Source organism: Euprymna scolopes, chromosome 45 (assembly GCF_053919585.1).
Source record: "Euprymna scolopes isolate OS-2025 chromosome 45, ASM5391958v1, whole genome shotgun sequence".
Lineage (NCBI taxonomy): Eukaryota > Metazoa > Mollusca > Cephalopoda > Sepiida > Sepiolidae > Euprymna > Euprymna scolopes.
In genome coordinates, this window is record NC_136526.1 from 61,229,657 (window position 1) to 61,248,615 (window position 18,959).

The 18,959-nt window shown below is 34.4% G+C and overlaps 1 protein-coding gene across 4 annotated transcripts in view; it reads left to right on the top strand.

The window, feature by feature from the left end:
• Window positions 1–15,915, top strand: part of LOC145269807 (uncharacterized) — a 67,330-nt gene extending 51,415 nt beyond the window's left edge. For 2 of the 4 annotated variants that reach the window (XM_080125520.1, XM_080125521.1), the window contains exons 2-3: window positions 6,852–6,922; window positions 9,203–15,915. In XM_080125520.1, the coding sequence (XP_079981646.1) occupies window positions 9,457–10,467 (1,011 nt within the window). In that variant the 5' untranslated portion in view covers window positions 6,852–6,922; window positions 9,203–9,456 and the 3' untranslated portion in view covers window positions 10,468–15,915. The remainder of the gene's footprint in view (window positions 1–6,851; window positions 6,923–9,202) is intronic. The other 2 variants (XM_080125518.1, XM_080125519.1) reach the window with 1 other exon arrangement.
• The last annotated feature ends 3,044 nt before the right edge of the window (window positions 15,916–18,959 follow it).

Genomic DNA, 18,959 nt, shown 5'->3' on the forward strand with positions numbered 1-18,959 from the left:
GGCTACTGCAGGCCCGTCGTTGATGCTTGCGCGGATAATGCTCACCCCACAAGAGGCTAGTGAACCTCCGTCTACAGTTGATACCGGAATTCTCTCTGCTTTCCAAGTGGCACAGCATATCTTGCTTACGAGAGTCTGGGTGCACCCAGTGTCCACAAGTGCGAGGTGCTAGCTTCCATTAATGTGCATGCTTAAAGTGGGTAGCGCCCTGCTCAATGACGATCTGGGGAAAAGACTGGCGCTGTAGCTTCTTCTCCTTACCCGTTCCCGGACAGGTGCAGGCCAGTTGTCCGCATTTTTTGCACTTGTAGCACTGCGGCCCGTCAAGTTTCCGAGTTGGTTGACGTGACGAAAGACAATCACGGGCCAAATGGTTGGGTCCTCCACACTTATAGCAGGTTGTAGCTGCGCCCAGGTCCTGCAATCCAACCTGTGATGGTTGTACAGCTGCCACTTGGTCTATAGTGTTAGGGCTTTTCTTTAGTATTGCTCGTGCCTGCACCAATACTTCCGATATGTCCATCTCGTCCACTTTGGATGAGGCACGGAGCAGATCTTCCACACTCTTAGGTAATCCTGCAACAAAGGCGCACACCAAGCCTTTGTCTGACATCCCTCCAAAAAGGACCGATAGCGTTTTTAGCTCAGCCAGATACACATCCACCGTTTCCCCGGGATGTAATTTTCAGGCCATGAATTCCTTCCATGCAGTAACTGGATCTAATGCAAATGCTGTAAAAAGGGCGAGCTTGATACAGGCAAAATCTGTTTTTTTCTCATCAGCCAACTGCTGGTATACTGCATATGCTCCCCCAGTGAGGCGCATTGGGACCACGCATTCTATACGCTTCACCCCACTGAGCTGACATATTAATTCTGCTTTTTCCACCCATTCCTGCACTGAGTGATCAGTGCTACTACCATCAAACAGGGGAATTAGCTTGGGGTCAAATCCTGACGTCATGTCGAAATAACTTGTGTTCGTTACAACTCTACTTTCAACCGAGTCGTTGTTTGTTTCGTTCACCACACTCTTTTCTTCTACCTCTTCTTTTACACACGTTCGTTTGCTTTAGTTACTAAAAATCGACTGTCCTCCCGCTTTCCTTTCCTCGTTATTTATGGAATCAGGGTATGAGATTCCACGCGATTCCACGATAATTTTTTCCACATAAACACATGCGGGCGCCATCTTGATTCTCAATTTGTGCTCTGCAGGCACAAACGCACAGCCGCTTCAACGGTAAGCCACTTCTTTCTCCACATGTTCCATCTGTTCTTATATACTCTTGAGGGACAGGATTAATAGAGGACTTTCTTTGTGTGCTTATCATCCTGTGTTGCTCTCTACTTCCTCTGTGACATTCACATACATTTTACATTAAAACGTAAACATGTCACTTAAAAACAAAAAGTTTGACTCAATTACATTTAATTAGCTCTTGGCATTTTCACACGTTGGATCGACAATTAAAAATGAATGCATTGCTTTAAAAATAAAATAAATTAAAAAAACAACAAAAAAACCGAAAGAACAAAAGTACTCAGCACCTTAAAACCAAGACTTAATACCCAGCCTGCAATTGGGTTTGGCCTATGAGCACCTTGGTGTTATGAACTGCCACTTCAGGGCTAATGAGAAGGACTTTTCACCTCACAGAACAAGCATGTAATGCATGGGTGACGTGTGCACCAAACTCTCATGATCTGCAATGCCATGTTACTCAGTCTTTGTTGATAGAAACATGTATAGGCAAGCGTTTCCAGAAGAGAGAGCTTCCGTTAAACAATTCATTGTTCCTGTGGTGAATGTGGTTGTGGCTCAAGCTGAGATATATAAATGTTACACAGCACTGAGTAGATGGAGAGATGTCTAGCACCACTTGCAAAAAAATGTTAAACTGTTTCTGATATTGTGACTTTCTTCCCTTGCCATCACATTATCCTCTGCATAATTCATTGACTTTTTTTACTCTTATTCACTTCAAACAAGACATATTACCACTTTAATCTACATTACTATGTAAGATTTTATCTACACGGACACGAGCGAGTGGAGCAGCAAGATATCTGGTCGCATTGCAGTTAAATTTCTGCATCTTAGAAACGGTCAAGTAGGAAAGAGGGAGGGAATTCCAAAGTCTAAAAACATGTTATCTGATATACAAATATCTGTGTGTGATGTTGGCGAGCTAATCAAAAACTTTGATTCCAATAAAGCAAATGGCCCTGATGGCATTCAAAATATAGTACTAAAAAATTTCAACTATACTTACAACCAGTCTCCTGTGCATCATAAGTAAGTTGCTGGAATCTGTGTTGAATAGTGAAGTAGTTGACCAACTCAGTAAAAGTAACCGACTTAGTGACAATCAATATGGCTTCCATTCTGCTAAATCTACAGCAGATGTACTAAAAGTTATATATCATAGGATTAGCAAGTCTTCTGATCTTGAGAACATAGTGCAATGTGGAAAAGGGTGGCTGGTTAATTTTAATGCATCTAAAACAAGGTTTCTATCTTTACATCATAAATGATCAGATCCCCGTCTGGCCTCAATTGAAAATAATTGTTCTCGTCGTAAGGAGGCTCCATATTTTGACAAGATTTACTACTGATCCGTACATCAAACCTGTTGCCAAGGCTCCTGGAAAAATGGTGGAATTATTTTACTTATCCACCAGGTATTTCAATGCTGATGAAATTCTCTACCTATATAAGAGCCAAGTAGGTCTTAAGGTGGAATACTGTTGCCACATCTGGTCAGGAGCTGCTAGAAACGCCTTATCCTGCCTTAACAAAGTTCAAAATAGACTTCGTAGCCTAGTGGGGGATGCCGTATTCTCTTCCCTGCAAACTTTTTCCCACAGAAGAGACATTGCAAGCTTGTCTCTACATTATCTTTATTTTCATGGCAAGTGCTCGTCTAAACTCCAACCTATGGATCGCATTTTCGTGACTTTCACACTGAAACTATTATCAATAATTTCCCCCTCTCTTTATCTGTGCTTAAACCTAAACGTAAATTCCATAAAAAAAGCTTGTTTCTTAGAATAGCAATCTTGTAGAACTCTTCTCTGTTTTCCTGCTTTTCAAGTGACTACAATATGGTCGTCTTCAAGTTCAATGTGTACAAGTTCTTGATGAGCTGTCCCCTTAAGTAATCACATCTACGAAATTTCCACTACTAAAAATTACTATGATATATCCCTATTGACTTACATACACTCATCACCCCCTTATCCTCGAGCGGCCTCCTTGCCTTGATAAGTGTGTAAAAACAAAAACAAAACATTTCATGCATCTAGAGACTTATACACTTAACAGTAAGATTTGGCTGCCTATTTGGAATGTTGGGATACTCATGAAAAGGGGCATAAGTGCTATGAATTCATCAGATCCTTTTTCATTAAATTGTTAAACAGGCACATGGATGCAACATATGGCGATGGGACAGTGGGTGAAGCTTGGTTGATTGTATGCAATTTATTAGATTGGAAATTCTTTTTAGGATTCTGTCTATAAGGAAAAGACTAATGGTAGATGCACCAGCCCAGATGAGATAACAACACACTCTTAATTTACCAATCGTGAGTTTGTAGAGATACAAGATCCTGATAAGTATGAGTAGTTTTCTAGCATGGTAGATGGAATCCACCTTCTTTGAAATAATTTATTTATTCCAATTCATGTTGTATGTTGATGTTATGCTAATAGTTTGAACGAAAAACTTTCAGGTCGGATGTTATTAGTCATAACAGTCAGTGAATAAGAAGCTTTCTTATAATTCTTAAAGGAAAGATATCTTCGCAACAGTAAATGTTACCATCTATCTAGTCCTTAGTTCACTATAGACTGATAGTAATTTTCTAATGTTTTCTACATTATGTACATATGTGTAAATTAGTTTTCCTCTCATGTCAGTCTTTTCAAAGTCGTCAACTTAAGTGGATTTTAAAAGAATCATTGACTCCAGAACATTCCTTGCTTATCCTGTACTCTAACATGTATTACTTAAACTCTAACATTAGCATAAAGAACAACGTTTTTCTATGGAACATTACAAAACTGATAGTAAAAAGTGTTTGTACTTCCTAAGAAAGCCCCAGTTTCCTGCCATGGCAATGACTAAGTTTATTGAGACCAATTTTATCTGTTCTAGGTGAAAGAAAAACTTCAAAAATTGTCAAAGAAATTTAGCAACTTTTTTTTAGCAATTGAAAGTTTGTTTGACAATCTTTTTTACAAGCATAATCATTCAAATGTACTCCATCTTTCAGGTACGCAGCATGAATAATATTTCATCATCTAAGCCGTAATTGACTACATCTTCTGAATATTCAAACAAATTAAAATGATGTCTCCATCTTCATTTTTCTTATTTTTATTCTTTAAATGACATCAGGATTGATTATTTCTCTCAGGAACAGATACCAAGATGAACAGCTTTAAATACTGAAGCTACTGAAAGAGATTCTTTTACGTCATATTCTACTAATTATCTTTTAATAACTTATTGGTAATATGTCATATAGCTGTTTCTACCTCCACTTTATTCCTTTTCTTTAGATTCCGTTTTTTCTTTTCTGTCCTCTAATAGATCACTGAAGACAACTGATTCTCCTACAAATGTGTCACTACCTTGCTCCTTACAACAGAATAAATGTTGCAAATGTATTCCTCCAGTTGATAGTAAAAAATTTCACTTCTTATAAAGCAAGTTCTGGTTTCCCTGCCATGCAAAATACCAAGTTCACCAAAGTCAATTTCATCAGTTTCGTCCATTTTTGCCAAATGCAATTTGTAAACAGCAAATTGCCATGTTGTGAATAGAGCCAAGGAAATGATGAAGAATATCTTGGCATTCACTGGTTCCTTTGTGTAAACCTGCTGTTTGGTTTTCATATTTTTTCATTCTATTTCATGTTTAATTGTTTATATTTCATGTTTAATTGATTTTATTTCATGTTTAATTGATTGTATTGCATGTTTAATTGATTTTATTTTATGTTTAATTGATTGTATTTTATGTTTAATTGATTTTATTTCATGTTTAATTGATTTTATTTCATGTCTTATTGATGCTATTTCATGTTTAATTGATTCTATTTCATGTTTAATATATTCTATTTCATATTAAGTGAGTGTGTAAGTAGTTTGAGTTATGGACATTCACTCATGCTGCTATTAGCAATAGTAATAGCTTGTCGAAAAATTTCTCATAACTTTTAATGGAAAGTAGCTTTCTCTTTAAAAATTTTTTTTTATTACATTTTCACCCCAAACAAGGCACATTGCCACTCAGGTGTAGGGGGCTACTATCAGGGTCAGCAACTACTGGGGCACTATGTAGGGATTTGGGCAGCAAGATGTCGGTTCACATTGCACTTGAACTTCTGTATGTCAGTACAGTTAGGGAAGCAGGATCCTGGAATGGAATTCCAGAGTCTAGCGGTTCTGGGGAAGAAACTACTGGAGTAGAAAGATATTTTACATTTAGGGATCTCTACTGTGTGGGGTGGGATTTAGCTGCCTGTCGGGTTTGTCGAGGGTGTCTGCGTCGTGCGGGCACAAGTGTCTGCAGCTCGTCAGAGCATTCACCATTAAAATACTTGTAGAACAAGCAGAGGGATGCAACGTTTCGTCGATGGGACAGAGGCTGAAGCTTAGATGCCAGTTCAGGGCCTATCAGATTGGCGACTCTTTTTTGAACCTTGTCAAGGAGCGAGAAACTAGTAGTAGACGCACCAGCCCAGATGTGACAACAATACTCCATACATGGGCGAATGGTGGCCTTATAGAGATACAGGATACTTTCAGGTGTCAATAGTTTTCTAGCATGGTAGAGAGAGCCTACCTTTTTTGCAGCGGCCCTGGCAATGTTTTCAATATAATTGTTCCAACTCATGTTTCCTGTGAACGTTAGGCCAAGCAGTTTGAAAGATGTACTCTCAAACAGGGAGTCACTGGCCATTGCTATTCGTGGCAGAGAAGGTTTCTTGTAGTTATTGAAGGAAACCAGTTTGGTCTTGGCAGCATTGAATGTGACCATCCATTTATGTCCCCATTCCACTACAGATTGGAGGTCATCCTCTTGTGGTTTTGCCATTTCTTTAGATATGTGTTCATTTGTTTTCCTGTCATGCCTGTTATAGAGTGTAGTGTCATCAGCATATATACTCATCTCAGAGGCAGTTTTGTCGGGGAGGTCATTAATAAATATCAGGAACAATAGAGGTCCAAGAATAGACCCCTGAGGCACTCCCGCATTTATATCACACTGTTTAGATGTTCGACCGTCGAGGACAACCTGGATTTTTCTCTTATCTAAGAAGGATTTAATTATGCTAAGTATTCTACCAGTGATACCGTATGATTTAATTTTCCTGAGGAGACCCTTGTGCCATACCCTGTCAAAAGCCTTAGATATATCTAGAGCTACCGCTCTGCCCTCCCCCGCTTTGTCCAGTGAATAGTATATACGTTCAGAGATTACAGTTAGTATGTCAGCTGTGGAACGGGCTTGTCTCAATCCATATTGTTTGTCAGTCAGAAGTTTAGCATCTCTCTTGATATGGGTACATTTATTTTCCCCACGTACCGAGAATAGAACATGGAGTAACCAGTAAATATGCATCTAAAAATTATAAAAATGTGAAAAAATAAATCTTCAAGGATCAACACTTAGAGCTCACTTGCATTAATGTAATATTGTTTATATATATTGTCAGCAACAACACCTGGATCATTTTTTGTCTAAGAATAATTTGATTGTATGAAATATTTTTAGTAATTTATTTTTTAATGATCATTTTAATAGAGTGTATTTATTTTATTTTTTCATTTGTAGATTTTTGTAAGGCAATTAATTTGAACGCCATAACCTTTATGAATGTTTTGATCGGGTGCAATACCACAAATGTAAGATTTATTTTTTGGTGTTAAAAATACAAATTTTTTTTTAATAATTCGAATACATTTATAACAATGAGAAATTAGAATGTGTCACGTCTTTTTATTGTATTAAACCAAAATTATTTAATTTATTATTTTTTCATCCCAGAAAATTTGAACTGCCTATAAAAATTTGAACTGCCTATAAAAATTTGAACTGCCTATAAAAATTTGAACTGCCTATAAAAATTTGAACTGCCTATATCTATTGTTGCAATCTTCAAGGATGGCTTCCTGATCTTTAAAAAAGATGATGCTTAAGGCTCAAATATTTTTTAAATAACAGATAATTATTTTTTTTAATGTTTATAAGATTTTTAAAACTAAAAGATGGAACCATCAATTGATTGATATTTTATACTTATTTCTATTGACTATTTTCACAAGATCTTCTTAAGGTGTATCTTGAACTTGGGAATCTTCCTGTTAAACTCGTAAATCTGAACTGAATTTTATGAAATCTCAATAGTTTATAATAAAGATGGAAAGCAGAGAAACGAAAATTGTCAATAAGTGATCCTATTGGGATAGTTTGTACTTCTGCAAGATAATGCTGCATCAACAGGCTATAAAATCTGTAAATCTGTAGTGTTTGTTCTATAATATAAAATCATTTAATCGTCAATGTTTATTCCATAATAATGAAATTCCTTGTGCTTTTCAAGAAGTTCAATAATTTGTCTCCCGACATTTTTATGTAGACACACACGCTCTCACTAATATTTTAAACGCTCTTGTTGTTTAATGCTAATTTGTTTGAATTATTTAGATTTGTAATTATCATTTGTGTAGTATACCACTAGATGATTGGAGAGTAGTAGATGATATAAAGTGTTTCGAGATAAAATACACCTTCCTTCTGGGAATAATGTTTGGGACGTCCTAATTAAGAATAGACAATCAACCAATCTCAAAACTTTTCATTGAATTCGATAATTGAAAGCGTAACAAGAATCTGCTTTTATTGCTTCTATTTTCATCAAGAGATCCAAGCTAAGCAGGGCTTTTGCAATTATCAGTTTATAAATTATAACCTTACTTTCACTTGCCAACTCTATATGTCTGAGTAATCATCAACAAGTCCAACGCATCACTCTTGCTCAATATGTTGTAGGATCACTAAATGAAAGTGTTTCAACATGGCACTGAAATATGCCTGCAAGTCTTCCCCTTTTCATTCCAGTAAATGTCGGGTTAGGGTATTAAAATTTATTAAAAACCGAGTACACCAGTATGGGGATTGATTTATTTTCAATGGGCATTATATGAAAACGTATCTTTATAAAAAATAAAATTTTCTCAACAAAAGTAATATATAATATTAAATAATAATAATCAATTTTGTATATGTGTATAAATAAAACTAATTTTAATAAAGTTTTCAAGTCATACAACTACAAATATTATAATTTATGTTTCTTTAATATTTTATTAAATTATGCAAAAATATTTCTCATCAATAATGATTGTTTATTACAAATTTAACCTTCCACTTAATGTTATTGTTAATACAGATAAAACTGTTGTATAAATGTGAGACATCTTCATTGGTTCTCCAAAATCATTCATTTTTGATTTTAGTGAAAAAACTTTTTGAACTTATTTTGTACAGGCAAATATTGTAAGATTTATTACATGCATATTAAATACTTTCATTTTTTTCTGTGAAAAAGTGAATTCTTCTTTGTAATGTTTTATGGCACATCAGAGAAATTCTGGTGATTTATATATTCTTTAATTTCTTAAAATATTTAAACATTATATAGTCAAACATTTATTTGCATTGTTAAAATAAAAGTATTGGAAATATTGCTAGATTTATTTCATGTCAGAACATGTTGAAACATAAAGATCATAAATACAATATTGTTGCTTCTCCAAAAGAATCATTTATAGTTCATAAACTATAACATTTTGTGAATTAAAAAATGGATTAAATTCTAAACATAATTAAGGAAGGTTTTGTGAATATTAAGTTTAATATTTATGGAAAAGAATTCATTTCCTGCATGGATAACTATTGCAACAAATCTCCTGATTATATTTTTACTTTAATAAAAAATCAATTTGAGGACTTCTTAAAAAATTGTGTATGATTATTTAATTGTGCCTTTAGCTAATAATGAAGACTTTTATCTCTAATTTATCCATTTAAAAAGTAAGCGTGTATAAACATTAACATCTTAGTATTTAAAAAAACATGAAATTTTATTATTTCGTTAATTTTTTCGTTCTTTCACTTTGCAGAATATCCAGCAATCAATACTACAAATGGCACCAAGTTTAAACTCCAAGGCCAAGAGAAATCACATCCTTCTATGTGGCTCTTCTTTTACAAGTAAATAATTCACATACAAACACATACTGAAGAGAAACCATAGTCTTGTGAAGTATGTGGCCGTTTTTTTTGCCCAGAAACAACACATTTTGGAATATATTTGAACACATACTAGAGAGAAACCATATTCCTTTGAAGTATGTAGTTTTTTTTACACATAAACATGTTTCAACATATGCGAACACATATTGGAAAGAAACCATATTCTTGTGAAGCATGTGGCTCTTCTTTTACGCATAAACAAGATTTATCCATTCATATGCGAACACATACTGGAGAGAAACCGTATTCCTGTGAATTATGTGGTCGTACTTTTACACAGAAAACAAACTTGGTCATTCATAAGCGAACACACACTGGAGAGAAACCTTATTCTTGTGAAGTATGTGGCCATTCTTTTACAAATAAACCCAGTTTAGTCATTCATATGCGAACACATACTGGAGAGAAACCATATTCTTGTGAAGTATGTTGCCGTTGTTTTACACAGAAGCAACACATGTTGCAACATATGCGAACACATACTGAAGAGAAACCATATAAAATAGATTTAGACATTCCTGTGCTTAGACATTCTGGAGATAAATCATATTCCTGTGAAGTATGCGGCCGTTCTTTTACACAGAAACAAAACTTGATCATCCATAAACGAACACATACTGGAGAGAAACCATATTCTTGTGAAGTATGTGGCTCCGTTTTTACAAATAAAAAGCATTTAACCATTCATATGCGAACACATACTGGAGAGAAACCGTATACCTGTGAATTATGTGGCCGTTCTTTTACACAGAAAACAAACTTGGTCATTCATAAGCGAACGCATACTGGAGAGAAACCATATTCTTGTGAAGTATGTGGCTCTTCCTTTAGATATAAACGTACTATGTTGCAACATATGCGAACGCACACTGGAGAAAAACCACATTCTTGTGTAGTATGTGGCTCGTATTTTACTAGTAAAAATGTTTTAGCCGTTCATATGCGAACACATACTGGAGAGAAACCATATTCTTGTGAAGTATGTGGCCGTTCTTTTTCACAGACACATAACTTGGTCAGACATATGCGAACACATACTGGCGAGAAACCATATTCTTGTGAGGTATGTGGCTATTCTTTTACACAGAAGCAACATATGTTGCACCATTTGCGAACACATACTGGAAAGTGATAAAGGCAGTAAGTAAACCTTAAATGTCGCTCTCAAAGCAGTGACTGTTCGTGTTTCAAAAAATTGTACCTGTTTTTTTAATATTGTATAATCGGAAAATAAATATTTGTGTATATACATAAATATTTAAACAAATAAACTAATATTTGAATAAATATTCAATTATATAACAAATACAAATAATCAATATGAAAAAGATAATACGCAAACAAAATTATTAAAACATTCTTTTAAATTGTGTACACTTTATAGAATAATAAAAAAATATAGAAATTTATTTGTTTCAAACTTAACAGGTTAAATAAAATTTGCTTTTTTCTGCAAACAAAGAAAAATATTTCAAAAATACATTTTATTTACATTTTTTAATAATTTATTTTTTTTTATAAAAAACCCAAAACAGTGTTGGAATTTATTTGCTTCTCCAACAGGGTTAATTTAGGAGTTTACTATTTTAAAATAACGTTTTATTTAATAAGTTTTTTTACAAACTTTTTTTTTTATCTAAAAATGTATTTCTTCTAAAGCGTATTTGTATATAAAATACAAAATAAAAACTTTACATTTTTGTATATTGGTAAAAAAAAATATATTTAAAGATAAATAATTTTATTTACAGATCTTTTTACAACTTACATTTTTTATAAAAAGAACAAATTTAAAGATCTATTAAAATAAATAAGGTCGTCATATATTAGATATTTATATACAAGCATTATTAAAAATCGGATTTTAATGTAGCCCCCCCCAAAAAAAAAGATTTGCCTTAGTCTGGTAGGACTTCTTTTTTATATGTGTATTATCTGCCCATCAGCTTACAAATTCAATATGAAGTTTTAAAATGCATAATTATAATAACAGTTTTTTTTTCACTTATGACGAAAACCCTGGGGGAGCGAATAAAATATTTATAAAAACAATTTTCCGTCTTGAGTTGCTGTTATGCATGCGTCCTTGATATTATAACAGAATCAGCTTCCTCAAGACGTTGGAAATCTTCCCAGGAGTGAACAGCAAACAGCAGGTATATTCGTCACATATATTGCATTGTTATATGTAATTGTCACACACACGCACACACAAGAGAACATTAACTAGACGATAACACACCCACGCTTATATAAGAACACCACCTCCTTCATAAGAACACCCCTCTCTTCGTGTGAATGCACACATCCTCTTTTCGTTATAATTGTAAACTGGATACAGGGAGACATTAACAAGCTAGACATTAAAACAAGAAAAATGTCAACATAATACCGAGTAATGTACAGTAACCAGTGTCTGGCAAGACTACAAAGAGAAGCTGGAGATATGGGCTTGTCAGTGATTGACCATTAACACCGAGCCTCTCTTGTGAGGACTGGGCAATATCTGATAAGCTCCCACAATTCAAATATTAAAATGGTATATGAACAGAGAGCCAGTAGAACTACCTAATCACAAAACTGGTCAAACATTTTGTCCTCGAGTGTCTAAGGTCTCTCTGTACAGGGGTTTGTCAGAACAACTTGGCATGAGGATACTTTTTCCCCAGAAGTAAACCCTGGCCAAATATTCAAAATCACATAGTATTTCCTGCCCAAATAAGATCTCCTCACTATGGTTAATGCACATTAGCTTTTACAAGGAATGGTGCATCTTTTCCAAGTGATGTCAGTTCAAGTAATAGCACAAAGCTGGATACTCCACCAGACTAGATAAATTATTGTCCTGGAATCTAGTAAGACCAAGAAACCAAAACGAAAGATACACTACAACATATGAAAATGGTTAATTGGGGAGAAGAAAATTATGTTCTCAATTTCTTTACTAACTCATTGTTTGAGAAATAAAGAACTTAAATGGGACATTCGAATATCTCTGTATCTCATATAGAGTTCGAGTGTTAGCCTCAGATTGTGGGCCCCTTGATTTATGAGACCTTCGACTGAAGTAAAATAAAATAGTGGAAAAGAAAAAAAAACAATGCAAAAAAGGTGTAAAACAGAACTAACAAACAAAAACAAAGTGTCTGCCATCAACCAACTTGCCATGCAAGTGGTTACCTACAGCTTTGGTATTGTTGAATGCCCACAGAGAGACATTAACAGGCTAGACACTAAAACAAGAAAAATGTTACCATTATACCGAGTCAAATACAGAAACCAGTGCCTACCAAGACTGTATCTCCCAAGATGAGCAGGAAGTATGTGTTTGTCAGAGACGGACGATCAACACCGAGCCACCATTGTGAGCACTAGGCAATATCTTATAATCTGCCAAAATCCAAACCTTAAAATGGTATATGAACACCAAGAAAAGAGGGCCAGTAGAACTACCTCTATCACAAAACTGGCCAAACATTTTGCACGAGACTGTCTTACAAATGAGACAGAAACAGGAAGTAAACCCGCAACAGAAATTGCCCAAAAGAGTAATCAAAAATATTTAAGACATTCCATTGCAGAAAAGTGGGAGACTGGGCCAACCAACAACGTAATTGCCCAAAAGAATCGTCAAAAATATACTAAGACATTCCATTGCAGAAAAGTGTGAGACTGGGCCAACCAACAACGTGCCAAATATTTTCTGAATGAACTCTCACAGAAATATATTGATAAACAAGGCTCTGTAGATTGGCTTAAAAAAGGGTCTTTTCACTATGATCAGGAGAGAATGGTAATGCCCGCTTAAGCCAAGACTTGATGACCAATGTTTTCAAAAAGATGAGTGCTCCCAGCAATAACAAGTGAAGCTTCTGCCACACATGAGTAGAGAGTGTGATCCACCTGACATCCAGTTGTAAAGTCCTGTTGGGGGATGACTATTATACAATGCGACAATGGAGTATGTAAATATCTCCCCTGAAAAATCTATAAAAACTTGAATATCCAATGTAATAGCAAATCTTGGGAACATGTATCAGAGAGAACAACTGGAAATAAGTCATACACCATTCAATATGACTACGAAATTCCTACAGCTGCATATCTAGAAAACGGGGTTATTAAGCCTGACATATTGATATGGGACAAGAGGGAGAAAGAGGCAACCCTTATTGAAGTAAGCGTCCATAATGATGCTGGCCTTAACAGAGCTGAGAGAGAGAAAATAACTAAATACTAAGGACTTATGTACGACATGAAAAAGGAACTGGAATCTTAAGAAGATATCTATCATTTAAATCATTATAGGAGCAACCGGGTCAATGAAAAAGAATTTCAATAGCTATATTGCGAATATACTTGGAGAACCAAGTGTAAAAGAAATGGTTAAAATCTTAAAAAGATCTCTCGGTTTGAGTAACTAAACTAATGGGAGAATCTTTGGCGTCCGGTAGAATACCCCATCCCCAGCAAACACAAAAGTGATTTCTGTGCGCAATGGCAGCAGCACATTCTGGGGAGAACCATGGCTGGCTGTTAGGTTTTTACTGGAATTTTTTCGAGGATATAAAACTCTCTATACTTACAATTAACTATTCCATCAGGTCTGATATTATAGAGGACACATCCGTTTTAAACATGGGAGGCAGAAGTAGATATGCAAGATGTTGCTCTGCTATTATGACCCTTCCAAAAATCCATTATTCAAGTTGATGCATCTTCAGTAGGATTGGGAGCAGCCCTAATCCAAGAAGGCAAGTTCATAGCTTTTGTTTCGAAATCGTTGACAAACAGAGCAGCAAATATCGAACTCTTGGCTGTCGTATTTGACTGTGAATGCTTTAGAACGTATATTTACAAGTGTTCATTTGAAATTGAAAGTGAGAAGGATTAGCCCCAAGAACTTAATGGCGGCGCCGCTCCAGCCCCAATGAATGCTGTTGAGACTCCAAGAATATGACATGATCATCAAGTATAAACCAGACTATGAGATGCTACTGGCTGATGGATTATCTAGACTACCCAGCAAAAGTAATAAAGAAGCCATTGAGCTGGATATCAAGGTAGACTTTGTGAAATTCTCGAATGAGAAATTAGCACATATCCGCCAGGCAACGAGCGCCGATCCAACTTTATGCGAGTTGAGAGTGGCCAGAATCTCACAGAGAACTGCAGAAAAACCTTCGTCCATACTGGTCTTATCGGGACAAGCTCTCCATTGAGAATGGTGTGTTGCTGAAAAATAACAGGATACTGATCCCTAAATCATTGCAATTACAGATTTTAAGAAAAATACCTTATGGACACCAAGGAAGTGACAAATGTAATCTAAGAACAAAAAACTGTTTTCTAGAATGGCATCAATAATGACATCAACGTGATGACACAGCAATGCGCCATTGACAAAAAGCTTCAGAAGTCCCAAACTGCTGAGCCCATCATGCCACATGAGATCCCCATGCAACCATGGCAAATTGTAGCTATCGACATTTTAAGCCTTGAGGGTATGAATTACCTCCTCATAATGGATTACTATTCAAAGTAACCTTTCATCCGCAAACTATGAAAACTCTCTAGTAAGGAAGTCATTGATTGTATCAAACGAATATTTGGGGAACAAGGAGTGCCAGAAAGACTTATCAGTGAAAATGACCCACAGTTTAGTTCACAGCATTTCAGAGACTTTGCCAAAGCATGGGATTTGATCACATCACGTCTTCACCCAGATACCCACAATCGAATGGTATGGCAGAACGCTCCATACAAACCGTCAAATCCGCCATGAAGAAAGCTATACTTAGCAGTCGAGACATAAACATGAGTCTGTTATGTCTCCAAACGACTCTGTTAGACTATGTAATCCCATCATCGGGAGAGATGCTATTCAATCAGAAATTGGTCAGCAATCTACCCGCTAAATGCTCCAACCAAAATGTTTGGAAAGAGGGGATTCAGGAGCGCCTACTACTAAGACAGTTTTCACAGAAAAGGCAACATGAAAAATCTGCTAAGGACCTTCCTGATCTTAGCGCAGGACAATGGGTGCGAGTACAAGACCAAGACACTAACAAATTGACTCTAGCAGTCATCAAACAAGCCTACACTAAACCGCGATCACACATTGTGGAAGCATCAACAGGACATAATCTTTGCAGAAACCGCAGGCACCTCAAGAAGGATGCCCACATTTTCAACCCGACACCAGCATTTCTGCAAAATACACAACCACGTAACACGCAGCTCACACAACCTCATATTCCAAACATACATCCTGCAGAAGTTTCTAACACACCAGCATCTATGTTCCCTCTTCAGAAACATAAATTTGCACACGAAACATAGTGCAGCAACAGCAAAACAGATTGTATAGTCACGAGATCAGGCCGTGTTGTACGCCCCCCCCCAAAAAAAATACGACCTATAGGTAAGGTTCATACATGAAGCCTGTTCCACTGAACTCTGACTGATCGTTCATTTCTTTTATGACGAAAGGATATACATATGGATTATCTTTCCTTGTTGGTTGTAATTCTTGCTGTAGTAGTTACCTCCCTTATGAAAATAAAGACATCTTTCTTGAGCTAATGTGTTCATATCAATAATATTACAAAAAGGTACAACACAACACATTTAACAATTTAATAAACAAAAATATATTCTAGAATTTGAATTTAACTTGAAAATACTATTTAAAAACAAATAGTACGGTAAGATAAGTGCATAAGAACTACTTTATTTTACAGGTAACTTTATTGAGAGGCAAAAGAGTAAGTAGAACCAGAAACTGAAACGAAATAAAAATTGAAAATGTTGAGTGATTCTTCTTTTTAAAAATTTTATTCAAAAGAAATTCTTATTTCATTAATAAACCAAATGCTTTGTATAATCCGAATAAGTGAATTCTATACAGCATATAATCTCGCCTAATTTATTTGGCCTACATGTCTCTCTCTGTCTCTGTCTCTGTCTCTGTCTCTCTCTCTCTCTCTCTCTCTCTCTCTCTTTCTTTCTCCAAACTCATATGAGTAAAGAGAAAAAAGAGTTTGCGATTAAAAACTTTGAAAAATACTATTTTAAAAACACAACATTCTAATTTAAATTGTCTGCACTTTCACTTTACTTGAGAGGCGGGAAGACAATGCAATTTTTGTTTCCTCAAACCTAATCTTATCAGATTCAGATTTGTAAATTTTGGCCCGAGTTCTTGCGAACCGTTTGCAGGTTATTATCACTGACTTGATTTAACCAATCTTAGTGGGGTTAGAAGACGACACAGCTGCACTGTTCGATAGGATGGATAATCCTTTCCTGATGTTCTGACTTCTCAAACCTAACCTTATCAGATTAAGATTGGATAAAGATTACTCATTATAAAAATCATAACATTGAATGCAATTACATGAAAGTATATGATCATTAAAATGGAATTTAAAATGAAGGTGGAGAGACCTAGAGGCTCGATATTTCGCCCATCTTATGCAAACTTTCTAAAAAAGGATGGTAAAAAAATCTCATATATATATATGTATTAAATTTAAATTTCATATACATATGCATATGGAATTTAAATTTCATATATATATATATATATATATATATATATATATATATATATATATATATATATATATATATGAAATTTTATTTTCCCATCCTTTTTTAGAAAGCCTGCATAAGGTGGGCGAAATATATATATATATGTATGTATGTATGTATATGTGTGTGTAAGTATATATTCCTATAAATTTGCTTTTGTGTATTGATTTTCATATTTATATTCATATTTTAATATTTAAATTTCATATATATATATATATATATGCATATGTGTGTGTAAGTATATATTCCTATAAATTTGCTTTTGTGTATTGATTTTCATATTTATATTCATATTTTAATATTTAAATTTCATATATATATATATATATATATATATATATATATATATATATATATATATATATGAAAGTATACATTTTTTTGTGTATTGATTTTCATATTAGAAACTTTTTCCTATTTATTTAAAAAGATAATACTTTATTATATATGGATCGTGGAATTGCATTCATTTACAAAAGATCTAACTAATTTGCATATTTTTTAAGACATTCAGTTCAATTAATTCGCTATTATATTTTTAAAAGACGATCGGATTTAGTAAACAATTACGTGTAATTATATTCATGCAGGTTTTCTACGTGATTTACGTCTGTGTAATAGTTGTGTGAAAAGGTTATATTAAACACATGCATTTTTCTATATATTTATTGATGTATGTATTATATATATATATATATATATATATATATATATATATATATATATATATATATACTCGGGTTTTTTTATATTCAAAAGTAATGGACTAATGAATTCAACGAGGTTGTTAGATAGTGCTCAATAAAAAGAGCTGATAATACTTGTTTCTTGTTATATAAACATGCTCACATCCCGCTGCTACAAATAGCCACTTGTTTCAATCAAACAACAGATATCATCAGGCAGCGACTTGACTATTCAAAAGTTCAATGAAAAGGTTATTCATTGAACTTTTGAATAGTCAAGTCGCTGCCTGATGATATCTGTTGTTTGATTGAAACAAGTGGCTATTTGTAGCAGCGGGATGTGAGCATGTTTATATAACAATAAACAAGTATATATATATATATATATTTCTTTAAAAATTTTGCCTACCAACCTCCTGTGTCGGTTTTTGATCTACAGACATGAAACTTAGTATATAGGGTATTCCAACCCATATGAAATGTTATATATATATATATATATATATATATATATATAAAACATGTAATTTACCAGGTGAAAGTGGAATGACAGCATTACGAATATGCATGCATAACGTAATAGGCATTGGCTAATGTATTCAATTTTACAGTTGCAGCAAACACGTCTTTGTATCTCAAGCATTAACTAAAACGGAAAATGTAAATCGTAATCTAAACGTTTTGGTGGTGCTGCAGAAATATATATTTTTTTTAACTTTTTAAATCATTACTATATATTGGGTTCCATTTACTATAATAAAAATACGAAATCTGATTAATCACAATATATGTAAGCGGGTATTGCCGGGCGACCTTCTAGTATATATATATATATATATATATATATATATATATATATATATATATATATATAATTCATGATAGTCAAAAGTTACATAAAATTTATTTGATGCCAAAATCAATAGACAAAAACACATTAAATATAAAATTATTTTAATCATTATATAACAAAGCTTAAGTCTTTTCGTCATGAAAAAGAGCACAGTCATATATAGATAAAAACTGGCATAAAAATGTAAGAAAATATACAAGTATATATTATAGATCATCATCATCATCATGACGGGCTCCTTGACCGGATCAATGTGACTCTACCTCTCCAGAGTTTCCTGTCTTCCATCAGTTGCCTCAGATCTTCAGGTTCACAGTTAGCGTCGTGTGCTATTTATTGGATGTACGTGGATCTAGGTCGTCCTCTGCTTACGCGTCTGTGTCGTTGAGCCCATAGCAATACACCACTCACTAATTCATGCTTGCTCCTCAGACAATGACCGGCAAATCGTAGGCGTCTTTCTCTGATGGTATTATATATGGCAGG